The 12,212-nt window shown below is 39.3% G+C and overlaps 1 protein-coding gene across 6 annotated transcripts in view; it reads right to left on the bottom strand.

Moving 5' to 3' along the window:
* The window catches only part of LOC115223170 (microtubule-actin cross-linking factor 1), a 342,500-nt gene extending 334,622 nt beyond the window's left edge, over window positions 1–7,878 (bottom strand). For 3 of the 6 annotated variants that reach the window (XM_036512278.1, XM_036512281.1, XM_036512280.1), the window contains exon 1: window positions 7,550–7,877. In XM_036512278.1, the coding sequence (XP_036368171.1) occupies window positions 7,550–7,624 (75 nt within the window). In that variant the 5' untranslated portion in view covers window positions 7,625–7,877. Of the gene's footprint in view, window positions 1–7,549 lie in introns of all 6 variants that reach the window. The other 3 variants (XM_036512282.1, XM_036512283.1, XM_036512279.1) reach the window with 2 other exon arrangements.
* Window positions 7,879–12,212: the final 4,334 nt, after the last annotated feature.

Below are 12,212 nucleotides of genomic sequence, written 5' to 3'. Positions count from 1 at the left end.
CGATGATACCAGAAGGGCAACAAGAGAGCCTTCTCAACTACATGGTTCAGTGTTCAGTCCAACTGCGTGGCACCTTGGGCAAATGTCTTCTACTCTAGCCTCGAGCCAACCAAAGCTTTGCGAGTGGATCTGGTAGATCGAAACTGAAGGAAGCCCGTCGTATATACGTATATATCTATGTACGCGAGTCTTTGTCTTTATCCATCACCACTTGACAACCAGTGATGGTGTGTTTACGTCCTCGTAAATAACTTATTGGTACGGCAGAAGTGACCGATAAAATAAGTACTAGGTTTTAAAAAATAAGTACTAAAGCCCTTTAAGGCGATGCCCCAGCATGGCCGCAGGCTAATGACTGAAACAAGTAAAAGATATAAAGTAAAGGTAAGGGAGTAAAAATGGTCATAGCAATCGCGTAAGCGCGCATGTCCATCATACACATGCGCACCCGCACACCCATAGATATATAAAACATCCACATTTCCATGCTCGCTTGGATCACAGATTTTGCCAGGGTGGATGTCCTTCCTGTCACCAACCCTCACCTATTTCCAAGTAATATTTCACCATGCCCATGCATATTTACGTGACAGAACTGGAAACGAAGAACACCTCCTGCATGACAGTGATACTTGCTTACTACCACTGTTTGATGCCAAGCCAAGGAGAATGTAAAACACATACACACACACAAGTATATATATATATATATATATATATATATATATATATATATATATATTATATATATATATAAAGGAAAAGTTTACGAAAATAAACAAAAGACGAAGGCAGGTGGAGTACAAACAAACAAATGTATTAGTATAGCGCTCAGGAATAGAAAAAGTCTTTTACGTTTCGAGCCTACGCTCTTCGACAGAAAGATACACAGAAAAAAACAAGGAGAGAAAAAATGCGTGTAGTAATATATATATATATAATATATATATATATATATATATATATAATATATATATAATATATATATATATATAATATATATATATATTATATATAATATATAAATATATAAATATATATATATATATATAATATATATATATATATATATATATATGTGTGTGTGTGTGTGTGTGTGTGTATGTATGGTGGTTGTTTACTCCTTACGCAGAGTCTGACCACCTCTATTACTTACGCATTAGATCCATCATGGCGTTTGATGTGGTTTTTTTAAACTAGACATTGCATTGAAAAGACACCCACATAGATTGCATATCTGATTTGGACTACCAAGAGCTGCAGTTAAGTTTTGATCTTTGTGGATATTCAAAGGCCTCCGTTAGATTTGCAGACTTTATGGCATACACGGCATTGACAGGTATGCACAGATAGACAGTCAGAGTAGTTAGTGGAGGTTCGTTTATATGTATATAAGCATGTGTGTGTGTACTTGTTTCATTCTGTACTCTATGTATGATCATTTACAACCTCAGCAGCATTCTGCTGTTGAGACATCACTAGATTGTAATAATAATATCAATAAAGAGTCAAAATGGTGATGACTTTTGGTCGATGACTGATGAGGGGTGAGCGTAACCAAGTCTTCTGCGTTATTTTTTTCCTTCTTGTTTTCAGTATGGTCCTCCGTCGTTCTGCATTACTTTTTCACACACACACTCACAAGGAAAAACAGGAATTACATAGAATCGTTGAATAATTTGCCGACGTGGCTAAGATAAAAAAGAAAACCTGTCCAGGGTAGAATAAAAGTTGTTTTCGTTTAAAAAACAGAAAGTGGCCGAAACCTAATTTTACAGACAGGTAGTTGCAATAAAGAGGAAGAGAGAGGGAGAGGAGGGAGAGAGAGAAAGTGATGGGGGGTCGTGTACGTGTGCAAAGTGGAGTTAGTGGAAGATATTTTAGATAAATTTTTGGGTTTGAATGAAGTCTATTATAATCACACAATATGGCTATGCAAGATAGCATATCTTTTTATCTTTTATTTGTTTCGCTCACTGGACTGCGGCCATGCTGGGGCACCGCCTTGGAGGCTTTTAGTTGAACAAATCGACCCAAGTACTTACGTTTTTGAAGTCTTTTTTGTTTTAAGTCAGGCATATTCATTCCATTGTTTTTTTTGTTGTTGTTGGTGGTGAATCGCTAAGTTACGGAGAAGTAAACAAACCAACACCGGTTGTCAAGTGAGGGAGGAATAAGCACAAAGACGCGCGCTCATGCACACACACCCATACATACATTCATATATATATATTTATTATATGTTGGCCTGCTCGCCTAGCCATTGAGGTAGTGTCATTCCAAAGCGCATCGTGACCAGCGATGTATAACAACATTTGATAGTCTCTAGCCGATAGTGTAGTACTATTCATTAAAGCCAACTTTAATAAAATAGTATATTACTCTACCTTTAGTATTCGAGTACTATTTTTTTCACCTTACCTTGCACTTGTGTGTTTGCCTGGATGTGTATCGCACGCACACACAGACACACACGCACACACAGACACACACGCACACACAGACACACACGCACACATATTGGGCTTTTGTTTACCAAAATCAACTCACACAAGTTTCTGATTAAAAAATTCACTCACGAGACATTAGTCAGCCCAGAGCTATTGGAGAAGACATTTGCCGCAGGTGCTACACAGCGGGAGCGAACATGAAACCACGTGGTTTCAAAGCGAACTTCCAAACCACACAGCCATATATATATATATTACACACACACACACACACACATATATATATACACACACTTTATTTAAAAGCAGCAGAAATATCACAAAAACTGTTACTCGGAGTTTCGCGTTCCCGTTCGTCGGACAGTTTTGTTATTAGCGGTATCATTATTAGTAGTATTTACCTTTGTCTTCAACAGGATAATTTGATAATTAGTCAGTTTATATTGACTTCACCCGAATAACAAAACTGTCCGACGAACGGACACGCGAAACTCTGAGCAACAGTTTTTGTGATATTTCTGCTGCTTTTAAATAAAGCATATTCACTCTACCTCTGGTATATTTTTTTCTCTATTATCTCTTTTACTTGTTTCAGTCACTTGACTGCGGCCATGCTGGAGCACCGCCTTTAGTCGAGCAAATCGACCCCAGGACTTATTCTTTGTAAGCCTAGTACTTATTCTATCGGTCCATTTTTGCCGAACCGCTAAGCTATGGGAACGTAAATACACCACCATCGGTTGTCAAGCGATGTTGGGGGGGGGACAAACACAAATATATGCACACACATACACACACATAGTAGAAGACACTTGCCCAAGATGCCAAGCAGTGGGACTGAACCCGGAACCATGTGATTGGTAAGCAAGCCACTTACCACACAGCCACTCCTACGCACACTGAGTACTCATTTTTTTCCCCACCTTGTTTCACTTACTTCGGCACACACACACACACACACACACCGAAGTGAGGCCGAGAGACAGTTTGTTAAGATGACAGGTGTGGTTGCTATTCAGGTGAGATCAATATGAACTAATTATCAAGTTATATATCATGTTGAAGACAAAGATAAATAATAATAATACCAATAACAATTTAATCACTAATAGTTTCTGAGCCAGAGAGATAGTAAGAAAATGGCCCTACGGTACGGCTTGCACCTTGCTGGAGATAGTAACAGAAATCTCCCTCAAACTGACGTAAAACGTTTGCTTGCCTTTTGAGACCGACCCATGAGACAACGACGTAGTTTCATTGTTAAACAGGAAGAGGTGGGTGGGATAGATATAAAAAGGCGGGATGATCACGGCTGTAACAGTTTCGATTATTGGGTTGGAGTGGACTGCACTAAAACAGAATCTGATCTAGAGCATGTAAGCAGAACTCACAGACATCGATCTTATACACGTGTGTGTATGGTTTTGTGGTGTACGTGTGTACGAGTGTAGATTTGTGAATGTGTATAAAATTGTAATATATTCAGGAATATATACACACATTGACAGATAAAGTTAAACGGTTCCTATTCGGATTCTCTCTCTCTCTCTCTCTCATTCTGTTTGCCTGTCGGTCTTACTCTGTCTTTCAGTCTGTCTATCTGCCCCCCTCTCCCTTTCAGTCTGTCTATCTACACATCTACACCCTCTCCCCCTCTCCTCTTTCAGTCTGTCTATCTACACCCTCTCCCGCTCTCTCTTCTTTTTCTGTCTGTCTATCTACACCCTCTCCCCCTCTCTCTTCTCTTTCAGTCTGTCTATCTACACCCTCTTCCCCTCTCTCTCCTCTTTCAATCTGTCTATCTACACCCTCTCCCTCTTCTCTTTCAGTCTGTCTATCTGCCCTCTTCTCTTTCGCTTTTTTTCTAGCAGACGAATTCCAATTCCTGCAACTTTCCAACAAAGCAGACCAGTTCGGTTCACTCACAATATACATGCATATATTATACACACACACGCATGCATATATATATATATAAAGAGAGAGGGAGAGAATTCATATCATATATATAATATATATATATATATATTATATATATATATATATATATATCACAAATCGAAATTTATATATATATTTTTATTAGAATTATCTGAAAGAGGAGTAAATATTTAAAGAGGTCATCGAAATCTAATTTTATCAATGAGTTGAATTGAAAAGAAAAAAAAAAGTGACATAAAATGAAGCGATAGGTGTGTTGTCTCCTAGCTCTCTCTCACACACACACTCAGAGAAATATACCCACACAGATAACAGTGACACAAATGTACACACACAAACATACCCATACACATATAAGCACTCACAGAGAAACATACCCACACATGCAACACACACATACACTCACACAGAAAAATATACCCAGACACGCATATAAACACACCCAGACACACAGGCACAGGCAATCAAACACACACACACACACACACACACAGAAACATACCTACACACACAAACATACCGCACATATATGCACACACAAACACATTCACACAAATACATATATACACACACAGAAATACAGTAACCCCTCACCATATCGCGGTTCATCTATCGCGGTTCACCTATCGCGGTTTATTATTTAGGCTTACGTCGAGTCCTTCGTGGTGTTGTTTTTGCATTTATGATAAAATAAATATATACAAATTATAGAAATAATTGAAAAAAATATACAATACAGTACTGTTTCTACTTCGCGGATTTTCCCCTATCGCGGGGAGTTTTAGAACGTATATCACCGGCGATAGTCGTGGGAATACTGTTTACCCCACACGGGCAAAATACATACATACATACACAAACAAAAATATACCCAGACACGCATATAAACATAAACACAGACGAACACTTAGACACACACACACATACAAGCATAAACACACACACACACACACACACATACAAGCATAAACACACACACACACACACAAACACACGCACTTAGACACACATAAATAGGAGAAGGGAGAGGAGGCGGGTGAGAGAAAGGATGACGCATCGCATGTGACTGTCACCGGGGGTTTCAAAGCTGCAACAGGAACAGAAGCCGGGCGAATAGTGTTAAGTCGAGGGAGAGAGAGAGAGAGATAGATACGGCGACGACCACGACGACGTGCAAATATCTGACTGACTACTGACTTGGCTGTTTGTGCAGGTAATAAAAATACAACTTGTTAAGCTGAAGATATTCCTCTCTTTCTCAGCATTAAAAACTGGTTCTTTTAATCACCTTTTGCTGTTGTTGTTGTTGTTATTTGGTGATTTTTTTTTGTCTGTTTGTTTATATTGTGAAATATTCAACGACAGGTCGGTCCTCTCTTTGTCTCCACCCTTAAAACTAGCAAGCCTAAACGTTCATATAGTTTATAAATATATATGTGTGTATATATATATATATATATATATATATACACACATATATAAAAAACAAGATATATATATATGTATGTGTGTATGTATATATATAATATATATATATATATATACACACACGCAGAAAGATACATATACATACACACACACATATATATAAAAAACAAGTAAAAGATATATATATGTATGTGTGTATATATATATAATATATATATATATATATATATATAATATATATATATATACACGCAGAAAGATACATATACACACACGCATACATATATATATAACATACACACACATTATAAAAACAAGTAAAAGATATATATATATATGTGTGTATATATACATATACACACACGCATACAAACACACACACACACACACACACATACAATGGGAAGGGGGAGCCTGTTGAAGTGATCGGTTCAGAGTTAACCCCTTATTATCAGAACTGTTGAGGTGAGGGTACAAAACAAAACAAAACAAACAAAAAACTAAAAGAAAAACATTCATTTAGAAACTCGATTGTAAAATTTAACGACCAACCCTTGAACATGCAGCGGAGTTTTCGAATGGGTGTCCTTCGAAGTCCCACACATCGCACGATCGAATGGAAAAATTACAAAACGATGGGAAAAACGAATAAAAATTACACATCCACCCGAGATACTCGTCTAATTTTAGATAAATGCGATGTATTCGAATCCAATAATTATTACTAAATGTACTATTGGTATTATTGTTATTAATTAAAAATAATGATGATGATGATGATAATTAGTCATTCCTTATTGTAATTAACAAAAGAAAATGAAGTAGGTAAAAAGGCTTTTTAAGATTGGTGGCTGGAAGAGCGAAAGGTGAGGTGTTGCTCTACATTCGAATCACCGTTGTGAATTTATGACTAAAAATCTTGTTATTTAGGAGAATAGCGAGATTAAAAGGTCAGGTAGGCCATGGAAGTATTTAAAGGTAAAAGGTAAACATTAATCACACACACGCATACACACTACGCACGCGCACACACGTTTATAGTGATGTATACACACACATATATAGAGAAATAGATAGCTACAATACACACACGACGACATACGCAATATACACCTACATATATACACATACATACACAATTCACACATAATACACACACACATAGATAGATAGATAAAGGTGTAGATAGATGGGTAGGTAGATAGATAGATAGATAGATAGATAGATAGATAGATAGATAGATAGATAGATAGATAAAGGGGTAGATAGATAGATAGACGGGTAGATAGATAGATAAAGGGGTAGATAGATAGACAGACGGGTAGATAGACAGATGGGTAGATAGATAGACGGGTAGATAGATCAATAAATAGACGGGTAGATAGACAGACGGGTAAATAGGCAGACAGATAGATAGGTAGATAGATAGATAGAGAGGTGTGAAGATAGACAGGTAGACAGATATACATGTGGAAGAGAAAGCAATATCAACAATTGTGTATAAATACAATATACCATCAGGAAACCACACACACACACACACGCATTAACCCAAGATACGATACGGTTTAAAAGATAACCTAAAACTCGAAGGTACGTTCATTGTTAACAGATGAAAACCCATTAAACATCACCTCGATTTATAAACATAAAAATAGCAAACGTGGTTTCCACTGTATACAAACACACACACACACGCATTAATTAGAGTTGAGGTAGGAAGCACTCACCTGTGTTCTTTTAACGGCCTGGTAAAAGGTATCCACGTCCGAAAAAGCACCCCTAGACTCTGTAGATGTGCTCATTGTTAATATATTATATATATATATATACCTTTTAGCGTGTACAGTCGATAATATATCCCATGGCTCGAGGTGAAGAAGATGGTTTGAAAGAAGACCGAGGAAAGGAGGGTACTCTGTGTATTTATATTATATTTCTGCTATATATTGCTTTATTGTGTTTGAGATGTGCTGGAGATGTTCTGAGTGACTGCACATGCGTAATTGAAGTGGTTGGGTAGAGAGAAAAACTGTGTTGGAGGAATCAATGTATAGAGACAGAGAGAGACAAAACGGAGCAGCAGGGTTATCTCCGACTATCTTATTATCTCTCTCTCTCTCTCTCTTTCCCTCACTATCTATCTTCCTGCTTCTCTCTCTCTCTTTCTAGCTTTCTTCTCTTCCTATTCCCCTCCTCTTTCTCTATGTTACACTTTTTCATTTCTCACCGCCGGTAAGGTGTGTGTGTGAACCGTCCTGATTGGGAGGTGTATGTATGTAGATATATGTATGTATTTGTGTCTCTTTCTCTTTCTGTCACTCCCTCTCTCGCTTTCTCACTTTTTCTCTTTCTGCCGGTAATGTGTGTGTGTGTGTCTGTCTGATTCGTTCTGTTTGGGAGGTGTGTATAGATGTATACGTAAATGTATTTCTCTCTCTCTCTCTTTCTGTCTTTCTCTATCTCTCTGTTTCTCTCTCTCTCTGTCGGTTTTTCTCTCTCAACTGGTCTCTTTCTGCTCTTCTCTCTCTCTCTCTCTCGATCTTGCCTAGTTTCTGTCTGTCCCTCTCTCTCTTTCTCACACACACACACACACACACTCTCTCTCTCTCTCTCTCTCGATCTTGGCTAGTTTCTGCCTGTCTCTCTCTCTCTCTCTCGCTACCGGTTTTCTCTCTCAACTGCTCTCTTTCTTTCTCTTTCTGCTGGTCTCTCTCTCTCGATCTTGGCTAGTTTCTCTGTCTCTCTCACTCTCTCTTTTTCACCCTTTCTTTCTTTTTCTGTCTTTCTCTCATTGCCGGCTCTCTCTCTCTCTCTCTCTCTCTCTGTTGATAAAGTAACTGTGTTGAAGCGCGTGGTTGTCTGCGTATGTGTGTGTGTGTGTATTTGAGTGGGTGTTTCTCTCTCTCTCTCTCCCTCTGCTTGCATGTGTGTGTACGCATGCGAACCGTCTTGATTGTGGGTGTGCTTGTGTGTGTGTGTGTGTGTCCCGCTTCCTTTCTCTCTCCGTCTCTCCCTATTTTCCTATCTATCTACCTCTCTCTCTCTCTCTCTCTCTCTCTCTCTCTCTCTTGGCCAGTCTCTATGTGTGTGTGTGTGTGTGTTTATCATTCTTTCACTTCATCTCTCTTTCTATCTATCTATATCTCTGTATTTGTCTCTCTGAGTCTATCTATCTCGCTGTCTGTGTGTCTATCTGCTGGTGTGTCCGTGTGCGTGTGTATGTGACTGTGGTTGTATCTGTCTGTCGGTGTGTGTGTGTGTGTACTATTCAAGTATTACGATGTATATATAAAACCGGCATGCCAGTGTGTTGGTGGTGAACGGACTGGCCTTTCACTCCGTGGGTGCGTGTTTCTCTCCCTGTAAACTCTTTCTTTCTCTTTCTCTCTCTTTCTCTCTCTCTCTGTGCTAAAAACTGACCGACCAACAGACGGAGAAATGCACCGGTAGTGCAAAGGTAAACAAACCAGGCAACGAACAAATAGAAGAAGAAGACGAAGCGGCAGAAGAAGAAGAAGAGGAGGAGGAAGACGAAGAAGAGGAGGGAGAAGAAGAAAAAGAAGAGGAAGGCGAAGAAGAAGAAAAAGAAGACGAAGAAGAGGAGGAAGAAGAAGAAAAAGAAGACGAAGAAGAGGAGGAAGAAGAAGAAAAAGGAGGAAGACGAAGAAGACGAAGAGGAGGAAGAAGAAGAAGAAGAAGTAGACTGAAGAAAAAAAAGAACAATAACTATTATTATACTGAAGAGGAAGAAGTGTCAGGCCCCCCATCACTTCCACCAGCCACCAACGACAACCAGCTGACAAGTTTTTACTAATAATTCAACTGTTGAAAATTAGTTTAGCTCGTTGCAGTCATTCAGCATTGAAAGAAAAACCAGTTTCTGGGTGGAGAAACACGAAATGGGGGACAAAGGGGAGCTGTGTGTGTGTAGGTGTGCGTGTCAGAGATGAGAATGGTGATGGCGATGGTGGCGTTGCTTAGCGGGGGTGGGACGGGCAAAGAGGAGGAAACGAAACGAGAAAGGGAGAGAAAATATACTCTTTACTCTTTTACTTGTTTCAGTCATTTGACTGCGGCCATGCTAGAGCACCGCCTTTAGTCGAGCAAATCGACCCCCAGGACTTATTCTTTGTAAGGCTAGTACTTATTCTATCGGTCTCTTTTGCCGAACCGCTAAGTGACGGGGGACATAAACACACCAGCATCGGTTGTCAAGCAATGCTAGGGAGACAAACACAGACACACAAACATACACGCACACATATATATATACATATATACGACAGGCTTCTTTCAGTTTCCGTCTATCAAATCCACTCACAAGGCTTTGGTCGGCCCGGAGCTATAGCAGAAGACACTTGCCCAAGGTGCCACGCAGTGGGACTGAACCCGGAACCATGTGGTTGGTAAGCAAGCTAATTACCACACAGCCACTCCTGTACGAAATTCAAAGAAAACGGGGATTGGGGAATAAAAAGTGTCTTTACGTGTTGCAGTCAGTGGGAAACGGCCATACTTGAGCACCGCCTTGAAAACTTAGATCAAAATCGACTCCAATACCTCGTTTTTATATCTGCTTTGCAAGATTCCTTATGTGAATTCGTGTGTTGAAACAGACTTTGTTGTATATGGGGAGGGTCATAGTGCCTTAATATAACACACTCATCGGTTCAATTTTCGGATCTCTTCCTTTTGAACGGCAGTTTTCAACACAATTTCTAGTTAACTAAACACTTTTAAACTTCGTATTCTGGTAGAATGTGTCAAAATAAAACATTTTTTTCTCTTGGCTTTCTTGAGAAAATTGTAATTTGTAAGTTTAACGTAGTTTAATTTTTCGAATTTTAACCAATCGATGGTTAAAATCAAAGGAAAAGATCCCAATTTCCACTTATTTATTTATTTATTCCAGAAAGCTAGCTTCAATAATCAGTCAAAATCCAAGCGGCGACGAAAAAAGCTTCCTAGTTAAATAAATAAATGAGTGGAAATTGAAACGGCGCGTGTGTTATATTAGGGCACTATGACCCTCTCCAGACTCCAATACTTGTCCTTCTTCGAAGTTTTGTACTTATTCTGTCGCTCTTGTTTTTGTCGGATCACTAAGTGACGGGAACGTAAATAAACCAGCACCGGTTGTCGAGCGCGGTGATGGCATAACAAACGCGAGCGCGCGTTTGTATTGCGGCCTATCAACAATGAGAAGCCAGCCATCTGGTACGACATTCAGAACTGATATCATGAGAGATTAGTCCAATATTATTTATTTCACTTTATTTCCCACCATGACTAAATCAGCCTTTTATAAGCGACTGAAATCAGCAAGATATAAAAATCGAAACATATATTCAATATTTTCTTAGTCTGTAGTTAGGGCCATAATCCAAGCTGCATCCGCAAGGAGCACATCAGCTTATTCCTGTACACCAAAATTGTATTCTCTTATTCTTTTATTTGTTTCAGTCATTTGACAGCGGCCATGCTGGAGCACCGCCTTAAAAGGTTTCAGTGAAAGAAATCGACCCCAGGACTTTCTTTGCTTTTTATGCCGAACCGCTAAGTTACGGAGACGTAAACACTCCAACATCGGTTGTCAAGCGATGGCGGAGGAACAAACACATACGCGCGCGCACCCCCCCCCCCCACACACACAGATATGTATACATATACGAGGGCTTCTTTCTGTTTCAGTTTCCGTCTACCAAATCCACTCACAAGGCTTTGGTTGGCCTGTGGCTATAAGTAGAAGACACTTGCCCAAGGTGCCACATAGTGGGACTGAACCCGGAATCATGTGGGTGGGAAGCAAGCTTCTTACCACACAGCCACGTCTGCGCCTATATGTATGTAGATGTTGTTATGATATATTTGCATGAGGAATGCGTAAGAGCTGAAAAATAACAGAAAATAGTTTTTGGCGAGTAATTACATAGCAAAACAAGAGATTGAAATTTTTTTAGACATTATATATTCACCATTACACGTGTTTCATTTCGTAAGAGGAGTTACAAAGGTTTACGTGTAGAGAAAGCATGTAAGACATCTCTTAAAAATTCATCAGACAGAGAATCAAAATACCCCCTTCGGTTTTGAATGACAACAGGATTGCATTTAGAAAGTTACCCTCCGAGGCACAAGTCCGGACAAGGTTATTTACGGAAGACCAGCGGTCAACCATGCACACCACCCTCCCCTCTCCACCTCACCGATGTTACTCAGGGGAAAGGCAAAAGCCGATACAGCTTGGCACCAGTGACGAAGAACCGGAGATATTGTGTTCACCTCAATAGACGTCATTGATTGGTTGAAATTGCCGAAATGCAAGAAATTAAACAACAAATAGCTTACAAACTACAGAATTTTCTCAAGAAAGCCAAGAGAAAAAGATGT

Source organism: Octopus sinensis, linkage group LG22, assembly GCF_006345805.1.
Source record: "Octopus sinensis linkage group LG22, ASM634580v1, whole genome shotgun sequence".
Lineage (NCBI taxonomy): Eukaryota > Metazoa > Mollusca > Cephalopoda > Octopoda > Octopodidae > Octopus > Octopus sinensis.
This window is presented reverse-complemented; position numbering and strand designations above follow the sequence as displayed.